This window comes from Condylostylus longicornis, unplaced genomic scaffold, assembly GCF_029603195.1.
Source record: "Condylostylus longicornis isolate FDR11 unplaced genomic scaffold, ASM2960319v2 ptg000022l, whole genome shotgun sequence".
Lineage (NCBI taxonomy): Eukaryota > Metazoa > Arthropoda > Insecta > Diptera > Dolichopodidae > Condylostylus > Condylostylus longicornis.
The window spans coordinates 5,491,931-5,509,487 of NW_026577991.1; the positions used below are offsets into that span (position 1 = coordinate 5,491,931).

The 17,557-nt window shown below is 26.7% G+C and overlaps 1 protein-coding gene across 1 annotated transcript in view; it reads left to right on the forward strand.

Moving 5' to 3' along the window:
- The first annotated feature begins 1,361 nt into the window (after window positions 1-1,361).
- LOC129606778 (fringe glycosyltransferase) overlaps window positions 1,362-17,557 on the forward strand; it is a 224,949-nt gene continuing 208,753 nt past the window's right edge. The window contains exon 1 of the mRNA XM_055517324.1: window positions 1,362-1,635. Within this exon, the coding sequence (XP_055373299.1) occupies window positions 1,498-1,635 (138 nt within the window). The 5' untranslated portion in view covers window positions 1,362-1,497. The remainder of the gene's footprint in view (window positions 1,636-17,557) is intronic.

The window sequence follows — 17,557 nt, forward strand, 5'->3', positions numbered from 1 at the left end:
GATTTTGTATTTAATAATTAAATGTAATTTATGAGAGAATTAATAATAATTTTTGAAATAAAAAGTTTTAATAATTTTTACTCTTACACTTTAAATTTCACACTGATTTTCAGAGTGAAGTGAGTATTTTATTAGGGTGATATTGAGATTCAATAAACAAATATAAATATAGAAATATTAATTCGATAAAATCGATAAAATAGATTACGTTCTTAATGTGGGATTTCTAGTATTTTATATTACATTTGAGTAATTTATTTATTACCTTATATAGAAATTATTGGATAGTGTTTTCAAAGTTCTTCATCGGATTAAGATCGGATAGTTTTCAAAATGGTTAAAAATAGGAGTTGGGTTTGAACAAATTCATGTATAATCAGTGTACTCTATTTCAAATGAAATATGAAAGTAATTTTAAGTAAATACATATAGGAAATATTTGCTTTATATACTCCATATATAAGAACTCTTATAATATTTTGAAATGTATTATAGATTTTTCAAATACCTACATAATACAGAAACTGCAACAATTCCTAGTTTTTCACAATAATTAAGATTAGGACAATATATTAAGAATTTCTGCTTAGAAAATTTAATATGATATAAACTTCATATTTATAACTTTCTCTTTCTTGGGAGCATTAAGGGCTTTCACTTAATTTTAAATTCAAACTTCAAATACAAAAGACATTAGGTTGTAACCAGTCTGCCATAGTTGTGTTTTTTACATTAACACTATTGAAAGTTATTTATATTTTATAATATTATTTTTGTTCGTACTCAATATCGAATATAACGGTAATGTGGGTAACACTTGCTTATATTAACACTTTATTATTATATATTAAGAGACCCTTAAGTTAAAAAATCAGTGCAATATTCTCTGCATTGTAGGTCACATTATATTTATAAACACTCGAAGTTGGGATAAAATATAAATTTATTTCAAAAATTATTTACTTAATAACTATCTTGAAATTATTCATTTATAGAATCTTGTAAATAAAGCATCAATTATAAAAATGTTATTGAATTCTCACAAAATATTAATAATGTGAATAATTTTTTAAATTTTTTAATTTTCAGATCTTGATTATTATTTTTAACAAATTCTCATTTCGCGCTTCTATAATTATTTTAAAAACAGTGTTCACAGTCTTGAGGACTAAAAATTTTAATATTAAAAACCAACCCAATAATTTTATAATATTAAATATGTGAAATATAAGTACTAATTTTAATTAAATTAAAATTTTATGTATAACACATTTTAAATACACAATATTTTGAACTATAAAAAAAAAATTCAAAATGTGAAATATTTAAAATATAAGATCATTTACTTAAACATCATTTATTTAATATTGAAATTTAACATTTAAAAAAATATATTAATAATAATAACAAAATTAATAAATTTAATTTTTGTCTTCTTCATTATTTATTTATTTATTATAATTTTTTCGTGTGTTTTTTGTTTTTTGTTTTAATATTATGAGCATTAATTTGTCATTGCCAATAAATCGTTTTAAAAGAATATTACAAGCAATGACATTACTAGTTATTATCATTTATATGACTTTGGTCATATATCAAACAACATATGGATATCCGCCAAATACGATTTCACAGGTAAGTTAAATTGATTAGTACAATATGTTATAATCAATTTAATTTGATATATTAAGTGTTATATACATATATATGTATAATTTTATAAGAATCATGCGAGCAGATCATTAGGTACACATTATTTAAAAAGGTGTGATTTAGAAAAAAACAATAAAATTAGTGTTATTTTCAAATAATTTAAAATTGAATTTAATATTGGAATGTGTTTTTTGTATTTGCTTTAATGTAACTAAAAATTATAAGTATAACAGTTATAGTTATATTCAAAGTTTTATGAATATTTTCTTTTATATATAAGTATCATTTTGCCTTAATTATTCAGCATAGTGGGTATTTTAATTGAATTATAATCTTATTTTTAAATGGTTCACCCATTCTAATTTTAATTCTCATCTACATGAAATATACATTATGCCTTTAATAAATCACAGTATTGCACTCATTTGTAAGAACATAGTGTCAGAATTTACTTCAGAATTCATTTCTACTTCAGGTTATTCAATCTTGAATGCAATATAAGTTCATCATTTATATATACTACTTCTATATGCAACTCTAATTGATGCATTAAGAATAATTTCATGAAAATTCACTATAGAATTTTAAAATTTATACTATCGGCAGTGTCATATGATATTTTTTAAGGTAAATGTGAAATTCGATGTTCGAAATGCTCAAATAATAATAAGTTATAATAATTTGCGCCTTAATATATGCAATATTTTATGACTTATCATTATTTTTGGCAATTCAATATTACCATTAATATTATTTTATTATTTCAATAGTTTTTACATAACATTATAATTTCTGTTAAATACTTAATATAACAAAAATGTTAAACAAATTAAACATGTATAAAATATGTGTTTTATGGTAAAAAAATATACAAACACAACAACTATCAAATACATTATTAATCACACTTAAATATGCACATAAGAAGCATGTATCAGCTACATTAATATGGCAAAAAAAAAATTATTATATTTTTTTTGTAATAATTTTTCATTACTGACAAAATCACGTTTTTAAAATTGTAACAATTAAAATAAAAACTATAAAATTACTTGTAATTTTTTTTTTGTGTACATATTCAAATTAAATACAGTGAGACCTCTATACCTCGAAGTCGCACGGGAACGCTACAATAGTTCCAGCTATAGAGATTTCGAGTTGAAGAGAAAAAAAAAGTTATGCCAATGTTTAAGAGAACTCATATGGCTTCAAGGTAAAGAGATTTTCGAGTTGTAGATGTTCGAGTTGTGGAGGCTCCACTGTACATTCACAATTTAATTCGAATTTCAAATATATGATCTGACGTAATATAGTTTACATATTAATGTGTATATAAAGTATATTTAATTGTATATTGTGTTATATGTATATTGTGTACATAAACTTTAAGTCAATATTATTATTTTAAGAGCTTAAAATATACTTTTTGATATACTAATAGTGTTCTCTAGCTCTAGTTATAAGTTTACAAAAATATGAGTAGCGAATAAGCAGAATAGTTTTTTTTATGACAATATTACAAACATAAGCATAATATTCTTCGTAGTTATATTTATTTATATATACCACTATAGAGGGAGTAGTTAAATATGTACGTATATATATGTGAAAAAATTTTAGTTGACTGACATTGCTAAAAAACAAAAAAAAAATATTTAAAGATAAAAAAAATTTTTGTCTCGTTTTACTCCGTTTTTTTTTTCTTAGTCTTTTTTGGTTTTACGCCATGTTTTCATTTTTCTTTTTGTTATTTATTTGAGCTCAATTTGCTATATGATATTTTTGCGGTACGTTTGAAGTTCCTTCAAAGTTTTATTATTTACCGCAGAATTATTACATTTAATGTTTGTTGAATTTTAATTGTTTATTTTATGTATGTATTGTCTATGTTTTGTCTTCTATTTATTTATTTTATTTTGTCAAAAATTAATTTTTTCGCGCCATTTAATAAATTTTTTATATATTTTGTATTATTAGTAATACACTGAATAAATGATAAGTTGAAGAAGACTGATCTAAAACTCATTTAAAATTTAGAACCGAAATTAATGTAAACTTTTACATATACAAAGCTTTTAAACAAAGACAAGTTTAACATTACTTTATTCTGTGAGTTAGAAGAAATGTGAACAAAAACAACCCCTGCTGAGTTGTTCTTTTTTTTTTTAAAAAAAAACTTTTGAAATTAAAATTTATTTTTATTAAAAAAAGTTTCTCTTATAAGATTCTTAACATTGGCCCTTTCCCAGTTATGTCAAAGATTTGACGATCATGTCAATCACGTCAATCGCTTGATTTAGCAAATGACAATCACCTGTAATTTGAGCAATTTTCGCAACTGACATTTTATATTTCTTGTTTACATTACAATAAAGCGGAAAATTTAAAATTTGAAAAGTAAAATGAATATACTTATAAAAAAAATTTTATTTGACGAGCTTATTACCGACTTCCAAAAACAAAGTAACGTGATAAGGAATAACTACAAAAAAAAGTTGAAATTATATAGAAATATGTTTTTATATAAATTTATTAGAGAACGTTGTTGATTCCGAACGAAAATTTTGTTCATTCACTGCCATTGAACTCTTATAATTGTAAGGCATTGAAAGAAATTATTTTAAAAATTATACATTTTCAGAAATTATTTTAATAGTTAATTTAATCATATTTTTAGTTTACAGTCATAAACGTACAAGAGTTCTTAATATTGCGGTTTTTATTTTGTATATGCGGCGGGTTGGGTTAAACAAAAAAAAAGTTCCTATTTATTTTAATATGAGTATGAAGAATTCTACAGAAGCGAAAACCAAAAAAATTTTTTGCTTTAATTCTTTGAATTTTTTTAACTATATATGTATGTACATCTAAATATGTAATAAAGATTTTAAAAAATATGTGTACTTGTATGTAAGAATGATCTATCTATATTAGATGCAAATTTGTTTTACATAGCATTGGTAATAGTTTTAAATTTTAATGACAGAATAATATTTCAGAAACTAATATGGAATTATTTTGCCTATACAAATGTATATATAGAATTTTATTATTATTTTGTTGTCCTTGTACTTAAAATCAAATTTTGTTAAGAATAACATCCAACTAGTTCTTCATCGTAATAAATCTTCAGTATCACTTCAAAGAACAATCTAAAAGTATATAGCAATTAATATAGTGAAAGAAAATAATCAAATTAATTTAATTACTTACTTGTAGTTGAATAGTAGCCTTTTAGCCTGGACCCAAACCGTACTTTGTAACCCGATTTTTATCGATATGTGGCTGCGATCACCATTTTGGAGTACTCTCAGTCTATCTGTAATAAGCTGAATATCAGAAGCAGAACCCCAAATTCTCATTATCATTACAACCAAGTGAGCAATTAGTCGTTCATTCATCAATAACGTTGCTACATTCTAAACGTAATTTTGGAATAACAATGAAGCGACATAAAGCCGTGAATGTCACTAAATGGATGAATAGAATAAATTACTAAGCAAACAGTTCCTCTTGAATTGTCGTGACTTATACTTATGATTTTATGTCTATAGAGATGCAACCTTAGAGACTACATATATAAATTACTGCAGGCCATTCATCCAACTGGAGTACTACCACAATCATTGCATCCTACAACACACTTTTTCAAGGGAAAAGAAAAAATTAGTAATTCCATTCCTATAACATCAAACTAAAGTTTAAGTATATTTCTTTAGCAAGTCAACACACTTTTTCCACTAAAAGTCTAGCTTAAGTTTGTTATCTAAAATTTCTAGTTCTAAACTTTTATATTTACAATTACTTACTGTGACAAATTTTTTCACTTTTCTCTTATCGTTCAATTCAACATTTTATATTATAATTTTGCGTGTTAAGCAATTAACTAAGACCAAAGTACTTTTGCCCAGTAGTCTTTAAATTTATTCTTAAATTATACCCGGTAGCAAAAAAAAAGAAATTTTTATAATACCCAAACAGTTAAATTTTGGTTTTATTTTTTACTATTTTTACATATTCTTATTTGATGCTCACGAACATGTTGTTGCGTATACAATAATCGTTCCGTATAATGAAATTAAGTGAGGAAATGAAAGAAAAATCAGTCATGATTGCGTGTTATTTTTAAGGTAGCCTTAATGAAAAGAAAGAAACGAAAAAAAAAAATTTTTTAATACAATAAAATTTCCGAATTAAATTTAAAATTAATATTATTGAGATTTTGTTAAGTTAAAAAAAAAAAAAGAATTTTAAAGAATAATTTTAAGAAGCTTAATAAAACTTACCGTATCATAATATGCGTAAATATTGTTAATGACGTTAAAGGCAAAGTTCTTCAGAAAGGGGAAAATAATTCCGTAAACAATTTTCTATATGGTCGATTCATGGAACATAATTGCCACTTCCAAGAAATTTACCTAGAATTTTCGAACAAATTTGTTTTGTAGGTTCTCTACAAAGTACTTAATGTTATGCCAAGATCTTTTGTTGACTCTTGAATACATGAGTTTCGATCATCCTTGGCGCTTTCGCTTCGGAATTGTTTGAAACCATAACAAAACATATGACACTATAATTTGTTAAGTATAACTGCCTATGCAATTCGTCACTTCAATATTAAGTTTTGCATTTCTTTAAGTAATTTTTTTCAAACTCTCTGACCATTATTCTTAATTTCTTGATTATTAATATATTTTCCGATTGTCAAACATGTGTCAATGAATTATAGAATTATTTCTAGCTTACTGAAATTATAAACCAGAGTCATTATAAAATAATACCAATAAAAACATTTCTTTTATTATTCCGTATAAGTTAAAATTCGTATATGTACATCAATACAATACTTGTATGTACACATGTAAATTAAAATGCTTACTATATACACATGGATAGATATTACAAATTTTATTTAACAGAAAATACTTAATTGTCGGTAAACATAAAGATTTTGAAAGGCATATACCATATATGAAATAATTATTAACAAGAATTTTTAAATGTTAAATATTAACAAAATCACAGTAAATGACAAAACAAAAAATAATTCAATTTTCTCGGAATGAAATGAAATTGAAAGGAGAGAACATAAGGCAACACCTTTTCTTTTTTTCCTCCACTTTAAAGCGTAGAACTTCCACTTACTAATTTGTCTTTGAATAGGATTGACTATACCTGTCATTCGGTTATTCGGCTATAGAGAAAATATCCGAATTTCGAACTGTGGCAAAATTTATTATTCGGCTATAGAGAATATTTCCGAATTTCGAATTGTGGCAAAATTTTGCTTGTAAATGGACCGTAGCAATTAGATCAAATTTTTAATCTCAAAATAAATATAGTTTTAAGTGAAATTAGATTAAAAATTTTCAAATCATTTTTGAAAAAATTAGAAAGACTCTATCTAAACTTAACTAGATTTTCGAAAATAATATCAAATTGTTGCAAAAATTACTTGGTTGCGATTTTTTGAAGAATATTTTGCTTATTTTAATTTTGCCACTTTAGGGCGGTCCGAATTAAATTAAATTTTCCTCGATTATAGTTTTGAATACGGAAAATTTAGTGATTGTAATTTTTCAATTTTGCAATTGTCATACTTTAGTCCAAATATATGAGTTACTTAACACAATTCCTACTTTATAACGACCGGGAAAGTAGCGTTATATTGTCAACAATTTTCTTATAATAAAATCAGCATAAATTATGTAAATAATAATGATTTCAACATTAAAAAAAAAATATGCTGAGAAATTAAAATTTCTGTTTACTTGTTGTACTTTTTATTTTGTACCTTCATCACTCACCAGTTTCCTTTGATTTTCATTTTCAACATATCTACTCGTTTCTGTAAAATTAAAGTGAAATTAATTGCCAATTATAAAAATCGTTGATATTATACTTGAAATTGATAATAAAATAAATGATATTGATTATTATGATATTGATAATGATGACAATATTTCGCGATGGTTAACATATAAAAAACAAAAAATGATGACGAGTAATGAAGATGATGAAATCAGAAAAAAAAAGTATGGAGTGTATTTTCACATCAATTTTTTGGCTTTAAATTCTGTAATGAAAGGTAAATAAATTTATGAAATTTTCGTTAACAAAATAATTATTGCAAATATTATATTATATATAGAAGTAAATATATTATGTACTCATTTATTTTAATGTAAACGTGAAGTAAAGAGAGAGTTTTAAAGTAAATTTCTTTGCGGGCCGAAAAATGCGTAATTTGCCTTTATTAAACACGGCAGTACTGAAAATATTTATATTGAAAACAGTTGTACTCTTTATGAAGCTCAGTAGTTGGAAATGGATTTTGATGTACTAAATGAATAATAAATGTAGATTAATACTTGGATGCCCTAAAAATTTATTTTAGTCTAAGGCCGGAATTGTATTAATACCGTACATTGTTGGAGTGTCCGCCTAGAAAACGTTAGGTCATTGGTTCGCGTCCAGTTCGAAGTTAAAAATGTTTTAATTTTTCTGACTGATTAGGACATACAACTGTTTTGCAGTTGTATAATAGAATTTTTATTGCTTATTTTTACAATTCACGACCGGCACTCGCACAAAAGAAGATCAGCTCAGCTCTTTTAAACAGAATGAAGGAGAAAATATATATACTTATATAATATGCCCCAATTTCAATATAAGAGATACTCACTCAAATTTTCATGTAAGAGTTACGCACCCCAATTTCGATTTAAGAATTACTCACCCCAAAATTCAATGAAAACAAGTATCAAGCAATGTTTATAAAGTAAAAATTATAGTTGGCGAACCACATTTTGGTTGCCAATCTCTGGTCATATACATGTTAAAATATCTGTTATACGTAGTTAATAACATGTACTTAAAAAATATGGAAGTGTTATTATTGAAAATTATAATTTTTTTTTTTTTGTCAATTTCTCTAAATTTTTGGATATACTTATGTATAGAGTGGCATACTACATAGTTATTATTTGTTAACTTTTATTAAATTTGTAAGCAATTTAAATTCTAAGGAAATTCATTATAATTTTTTTTTTTTTGCGTTTTTTCATTATTATTACAAAAATTAGGAAGTTTATTGCCCTACTATTTATTTTATAAAAGATGCAAAGTGAGTGAAATTTAATTATTTCGTGTATATGACATACATAAAATATTCTCACGTGAATTAAAAATTTATTGACATTTCTCTTTTTTTTTTTAATAATAAATTAGTTTAAAAAATATGCTACTTATGTCCGTGTTTTAAGAAAAAAAAATTAGCTAGCATATTAAACTGATTTTTATTTTCACAAAAAAGGAAAGTCTATAAAGTATTGGCTTTCTTTTAGATGACAATTTAGAATTTACCCTTTGGGGGATGAATTTTCAAGTTTCCGCGAAATCGTTATAAAAATTTTGAATTTTGTTAATACTTTAGGTATATACAATTAAAATATATATTAAATAATTAGACTTAATAGATTTGCTGAATGTAGACCCTCCCGACTAACGCAGCAAACAATGGCTTATTGTGGACTTCTCGTATTACTTTTAATCTATTCCGGTTCCATGTAAATACCCTGAGATATTCCTTAGCAAGTTCGACGGGAGCTAACCTGAATACTGAGAAAGCTCCGACCAATTATTTGCACCTCTTGACAGCCAGAGCAGGGCGGTCACACAGAATATGTATTTTTGTTCCCATTTGCCCAATTTGTGCAAGTGATATATCACCGGGCAATATTCAATAAAGATACTAGTAACAGCACGAACCTGATTCTGGTTCATCCCAAGCAGATCTGAGGAGAATTTTATTGAACAAAATATAAAGAACAGTTTCGTATGATGATATCTCTCAGTAGCCTCCCAGCGAATATTCGATTCCCCTTCAAGCAGAGCGCCAAATCTGTCCCTAATGGAAGACATTAACAGTCCAAAGAATTAGAAGGGCCCAACGAACGGAACCACAGATTTGCTACAATTCTAAAAATTTTAAATACGCTTACAATTATTGATCCTTAAATTTCCATAACACACGTTCCATATTGATAAGGACGTTAATATTTTGAACTACTTATTTAATTTACAATTTAATGGCAATTGAATTCAATAAAATTTTAAGCTTGTTATACGTTCGCCTGCATATTGTACATATTATTATTTAAATATTACAAATAATAATAAACCTTTAATTACCCCAGTTTACTTAAACTTAAATATTCATATTATATGCAATATTTAAAATTATTTTAAATAATATTAAAATTATTTAATCCGATTTGTACCTTATCAATTTAAAATTTTCAATTCATTGGAAATAAAAAATATGTACATGTGCCCACAGCATATACTAAGAAAGTCTATAAATAATTTGGGTCATTTCACATGATACATACAAAAAAACAATCGTAAAGACAAAATTTATTTCCCTTCTGATTTATTACGTACGTGTATGTAAATTCATCCATATACTTATTTAATAATTGCTGATCGTATTAAAGGTTATCATATTATTTTTATTAATTCTCAATTAAATTTATATTAAATTTCAATTTGTATATGAAAATTTAATTATTTTCAATTTGGGTGGCCCTTTTGGTTCTTTATTTTTTTTTTATAACCCTTTTTAATCCCCAGAAGCAATATGAAAAAATAATTATTATAACCAATGAAAATTCATTTTTACTGTACATCCATGTATATATTGGCTAAAGTATGTACGTAAAAATACTTTTCAGTTTCTTTTAACTTTTAGAGATGAAAATTATTCTATGAACTATTAAAATATTTACAATTTGACAATATTGTATACGGAAGGCAAAATTGCCAATTTAAATTTACAAAAAAAAAAAAATTAAAATGAGAAAAAATAGAGTTGATCATGTCAACTCTGTGATACTTTTGCAAACTTATCCTGTGGGCGAGCAAATATCCCATAGTCGACTATGGAACAAATTTTCACTTTATCTATTGTGATTTTAATAGTTTCTTAAATATGGTCAAATAACACTATTGAATGCAGTTACCATTACACGTAACAGCCCCGCAATAATATTATTTGCTTGTTCGAAATTTCGATATTATAACTTCAATAATTTCTGAGATACTCGTAATTCCAAATACATTTGGAGCTTGTATGACAGCTACCCGAACCCACTGCCTTGGTCCAATTTAAATGGGGTTCTGGTATTTACTATAATAAATCATTTGTGAAAATTTAGTGAACTTAGGTCAAATAGTTTTTGAGTTATGTTTGGGAGGGGCGAATCGACATACATGATTAAATCGATTCAAAATTCGACACTCATCAAAAACATATACTTGAGTCTATACCTCAGACCATTTTTTCTTAGCGTCAAAATGTGTATGGTAAATTTATAATACAATAGTGAATAAAGCGGTCAATGTACAATAAAATGAATACGTAATGAACACAATATTTATACATACAGCACATTCATACTTATTTATATACGTGTGTATGCATTTAATTTACAGTTAATAAGTATAAAAAGATAACGCAAATAATAAATAACATTTAAATTGTGAAATAAAATATACTACTGTTATTGTTAGAATTGCTGATATTTGCAATTTCAGGATTATTCGAAGAATTATATTTGCTCTTTGTTGTTTATTTTAACTTTCTGTATAAATTTTGCACATATACACACATATATTTAAATAAAATCTGAATTATAATAACGGTATATATATATATATATATATATATATATATATACATATATATGCACAATGAAAACAAAGAGTATAAAATACAATGTATGTATGTACTACGTATGGAGTTATATTCGGACATAATTTATTGTAACGAAATGAAAATTTGTGTAATTTGATATTCAAATAAACAAACTGAGTAAGTAAAACAAAAAAAAAAAATTTAAAAAGTGTGTAAAAAGTAAAAAAATACAATGAACTTCCAGTTACAAAAAGAATCACTGGCTCGATAATGAAATTTTAATGATGCAATAAGGTTTTTTTTTAATAGAAAAAATCATTTTGAAATGCCATTTCTTTGAAAATGGTAGAAATTAGAATTAATTATTAATAAACAACATTGGCCTCGACCCCAAAAACTATGTATCAGTACCTTAATTTACTAGAATGATGGCAGCTTTGTCACTTACGTCAACAGTTACCTGCCACGACCGCTAATATCGGGTATAACACGACAATATTTACCTAAACTGTTTAGTTTATCAAGGCAGTTCCTCTCTACTCCGAAAGTAACAAAGCACAAACTCAGCCCTCCGATTACAGTTCGGCTGTCCAAATTCAACATGATTACAATTTATCTTATCTATAATAACGTCCATGATAAATTTAAATCGCAAACACATCTCAATTCTCAATGGTTTTCACCTACGCCTGAAAAGCGGTATATAGATTCAAGTATCTCTCCCATGTAGATACTCGAATTTATCAGAACTGGGCAACAATAGATCCACTTCTTTGGCTTTAGTGTATTGTTACCCCATGTAATATAATTTTATTTATGTCACCATTATCTTGTAGCGCTCGCTTAGCAGGCAAGTTTGCAGATTAGTTCATTTTTCTATATTCTTTCAACTTCTTTAGGAAAGGTTTGATTTGTTGCATGTACAAACTCAAAAGGAACGTATACATTACCCGCTACAGTATGTCAAGTAATCTTTTCTTGTTGTATTATTTTACTTATTCTACTTTTCTCTTATTTTCTAATTCTCTAACTCTTAATATCTAATTTGTCATACAAATAAAACTTTTTGCATTAAGACTATTTTAGTTGATCTCTAAGTGCCTGTTTTTAGCACTTTTCCAAAAAATTTTTTGAAAAAAGTGCTTATTAGTTTCACTCTGTCCGTCCGTCCGTCCGTCTGTCCGTCCGTCCGTCCGTCCATCCGTCCGTCCGTCCGTCCGTCCGTCCGTCCGTCCGTCCGTCCGTCCGTCCGTCCGTCCGTCCGTCCGTCCGTCCGTCCGTCCGTCCGTCCGTCCGTCCGTGTGTCTGTTTACAAAACTTCTACACCCTTGAAGATAGAAAGCTGAAATTTTATATATACATAGATCTTTACTAGAAACTTATTTTCGTAGAACAAAATTTTTACCTATCTCCCCCCCTCTAGAAGTTATACCCCCCCAAAACCCTAAAAATGGCCTTTTTTAAATATTTGTTGCAATGAAACCATAAGTATTTTTGAAATTTTGCAAACGCAGAAAGGCAGCGGCTTGCTTCCCCTAGCGCGGTATACTATAGTTAAACTTTAGAAAAACAAAATGGCCGTTGAAATTTACCGTTATCTAAAGTCCTTTTTTTCCAAATTTTTGATGTCGTTTTTCTTCTAGATCCTATATTCTAGAACTTTGAAATTATAGGGGCTTTTAGACATTAACAAATAGTTCATTTCGTTAGAAGAAATTTTTTTTCCATCTCCACCCCCTCTCAAGTTATCACCTCTTGAAAATCGTAAAATTTGAATTTTTGACACCCTATATTTCCGAAACCGCAAGCTTTTCCAAATTTTTATAAACGCAAAAAGCTAACGGTAAATTTCGTGACACTAAAAAATATAATTATTTTTCTTAACTCACACAATTAACCCTTAAAATCGAGCATTATGTTAACCCCTTTTTATGTTAATTTTTGCTTTATTTCAAAGACTGCATATATGCGTCATCCTAAATATATGCAATCCTAGTAATAGTTTTGTATATGAATGAAAATAATTTTTATAGTGTGATAGGTATACATAGACTGTATTTAAAAGCAGAATTTTCACTTGTTGAAGGGAAAAGTGCTACAATACAAACCATTGGTTTGACCCAACTTTATTAAATGCTCATATTTATTCAAATGATTATCATATTTTCTTTAATTATTTATTTTTCCGTCTTTTTAAATGGTTTATTAGCATACAAATGAAAAATATTTTCAGTACACTAAACAAATTTTTAAAAAAAATGTCAAACTAGCTTACAGTTAAGGAATTTTAAAAATCACTATTAAAATATTGAATTTCATTAACACTTCTATAAAAATTATTATGAACTTTCATTATACCGTATTATAGAGAGAGTTTTATCATACCATTTAAATCAATGAACTACTAAAAAATATTAAAACTTATTACAATAAATCGATTAATAAAAGCAATAAATCAAATTTATTACAACGTAGTAATAATGTAATAAGAATTGCTTGCCACAGAAGAACAATACGACCTTTGTTCTCTAGCTCGTTGAAGAAATTCATAATTGCATTGCAGCCACATGTGCCATAAGTTGTTTTGTTGTCCGTGGAACGAATCACAAAAAAGTACTGTTGATTTCATTCCAATTTAATTTTTTAAACTCTCTCTCTATCCCTCTCTTATAAAATATTCTAAAAGTATAATCTCTTAATGGGTGTTTATGAATAAAATTGTCTATTTTAATGTTTTAAATGACAAATCGAAAGAAAAAAGATTAGAAAAAAAGAAATTGAAAACATAAAGTCTACCAAACACAGAATAGATACAAAAAAAAAATAAACAAAGATTGAAGTATTAAAGAAAATAAAAATGTACCTGAGTGTTTTGATAACAGTTGGACACGTTCTGAAGCAAGAGAAATTAAAATAAAAAGAAAGGTAAACAAAAGTATTAGAAACCACGGAGAATATTTTAATACGACGTGTTTTTTCAACCACTCTTTGTCTTGTTATGAGTTCAAAGGACACAAGTATATACCTACATATAGTTTTAGAGGAAAATAAGATATTAAAAGGGAACCGTTCATTGCATTATGAACCAAAAAAAAACACAAAATTGACTTATGTTGATTAAAGTTGCCAACAGGTCTACCTATACAGTGTTCGACACAACACAAATGTTAGACATCAACACAAGTGTGCTGTTTTGCTTCATCATTGAGCGTACGATTACAGGTGGCTTTTCAGAGCCAACCCCTTCTTTTACAGAATCTATCTAAGCCCACGATGTCAATTGCGCCTGCCATAAGCCGGACAATCGCAGATATAGTGAAAAAGAGTTTCTTTCTTGTCCTTTTTCCGGCAGCTGCGACACTCTGTATTGAAGCGTAGTTTTATCGCATGATAAACTGACTTACGCTTAGTTAAATTTTAATTACTCAATCTGGTAATGTTATAATCACAACATTGAATATAAAAATTTGGCAAACGAATGAAGTGACTGACTGAGGGACAGAATGACAAAGGGAAGTTATTTAAAAAGTACCTACATTTTTGGCCGAAATTATTCTGAAATAATAAAGTAAGAAAAATCTATTATGTTTTCAATGGGTAAAATCCATAATTTTTAAACAGAATTGTGCTTTTTTACTAATTTTTGCAAATTATTTATTTTATTTAATGAAATTTTATTAATTTTAAATAAGTTATTTTTTCCGAACTCTTTAAATAATATTTTAAACATGATCAACCACCGTCAATTGACTTTACATTGAATATTAATCAAAAAAAAAAAAAAAAAAAACAAGAAATGGTGCCGACGTAAAACGCCAATTAAACGGTATATGAATTATTAATTTTGCAAATATTGTCGCTACTTACTTTAATATAAATGTAGATGTGTGTATATAGGAGTAGTATGTTATTATTTTTGCATATAACCGAATAAATTTTATTGAATTATCATGATTTTACACTCCCTTTTTAATATACGTATGTAAATGTATGTAGCTATAGCATGCATATATGAATTTATAATTGTTGGCAATACGACTGATTGACACCAAAAATAATAATTGCTTTTATAGTTAATATGCATATATTAACTATAATATATATAAAAACAAAATGTATGCAAAATTTTAGGTGGTCAATTTTGTAATATTTGACTTAGCAAATTTTAAAAAAAAAAAAATTGTCAATGGTAAACAGATTTCCACATAATAAATGAATAAAAATTCCGAATTGTATAATTAACTTGAATTTTGAACAAATCCGTGTATACTTAACTGGAATTAGGTTTTCCATTTGAATAAGAATTTATTTTTCTTTGGATTCGTACAATTTTCCATAATCGTAACCTTAAATTTTTTATTTGAGCGAAATTTCTGGCGAAATGTTCGCTGAAAACTTTAATTTCCGGTTTGGATTATCAAGATACTCTTTTAAATTTGAATATTAGGTACGAACTATCTTTTTTCTTAAACTTCTTTCGACTCTAGTCAGCACAGTTTTCACTTCTCTCTTCAACAATCATTTTCTAGGTTTTTCTATCACACTTTGCAATATGGCGAAAATATCTAAAACATGACTCATCAGTCTACCGTTAGCTCTTGCAATATCGAAATGTTAGTGCTATGTTCTGTGTATGATATTCTAAGCCTTCTTCGGCATACCCACAGCTCAAAGCTCTCAATCTTTTTCTCGTAACTCTTCTTTATTATCCACGTTTCTGTCGCATAAATTGCTATCGGAGCATATCGGAGCATTTCCTAGTCGACACATTCTAATTTTTCTATCTTTCCAAATCTTCGTTAATTTGACTGTTTGTGTTCTTGCTATTGTAAGCCTTCCTTTTATTTCATCTGAGCAATTCCCATTCCAATAACAAAGCCTAAGTAGACTCACTGACAACTTCGTGCCCAGTGTCCAGCGTCACAGTCATATTTACTTGATTCTTGCGAAATTTTGTGCCATCACATTACCTCCGCTATTGTATACGATGTAATCGGGTAAAATATCAAGAAGTTTTAAACAGTAGACTTTGATGTTTTCATATAAATTTTTTATAAACCTCAATCAATACCAACCACAACTACAACTCCAATAACAATAATTCTGATCAAAACATCGTAAACATTTTTAATATGTCTGCTATTAAAAGGTGAATCACATTCTTAATATAAAAATCGATTTTCTTGTTTCTCTCAATTAATTAAAGAAAGACAGAAAAAAAAAAGAAAAAACGATAACAATAAATTTTCTCCGCATTATGAGTTCAAATTAATATTTCAAAAAGAATAAAGATTTTATTATATTTTTGACTTACTTAACGGTATTTTATGTAAGCAGATTGTCTTTATACTCGTATAATATGTAAATAGTAGAAATAGAAAAACAAAACGTTTTTGTAACAGTGATCGTAAAAAGTGTTTCGTAAAATAATAATTCGTGAAACTTTTATAGGGTAACGAACAAATTGTTCTCAAATTATGGGATTAATGTTAATAAAATTCTTCAACACTATTGAGTTCTGATCCAGATCTTTCGGAAGTCTGTAAAAATTCGTAAGAATTCCATCTTGTAGTTGTAAAATATCGATGAATATTGGGCTTTCATTGCAAATACATAAAATTGAAAAATAATTACACTTCTATATATAGATCTTTAACTTATTCCTTCGGACTTTAAGATAAATCTCTTGTTGACGTCAGTACTCAAAGTAAATTTCAAGTTATTTTTCACTTTTAATAACAACATTAAGTAAAATTTAATGAAAACAAAATATTCACGTTTTGTTTTTTCATTAATCATTATTTAAAAATTATTATATACTCTCTCTTTCTATACTATCGTGCTAAGAGTCATACCTCACCAGTCACCATTATTTTCATTGCATTACATTTTCTATAATAATTTTCATTTGCAATGAAAACAAAAAGTGAAAAAAAAAACTCACCATCTACGTAGCTGATACACACAAACACAACAACAAAAAATAAGAAATAAAGAAGAGTCAAAAATTCATTATAGTAAAAAAGATTGCTATGGTTTTTTAGTGCTGTTAGTTTTTGTATTGTTGCCTTTACAACAGTGTTATTATTTCTCATTTTGATTCTATACAATAATAAATGCTGCCGTCGTCTGTGTCGTCATTCTTTCTTTAATTTCATCTTTTATACTCTCACTCTGTGTTTCTCTCTTTTATGATTCGTAAAAATT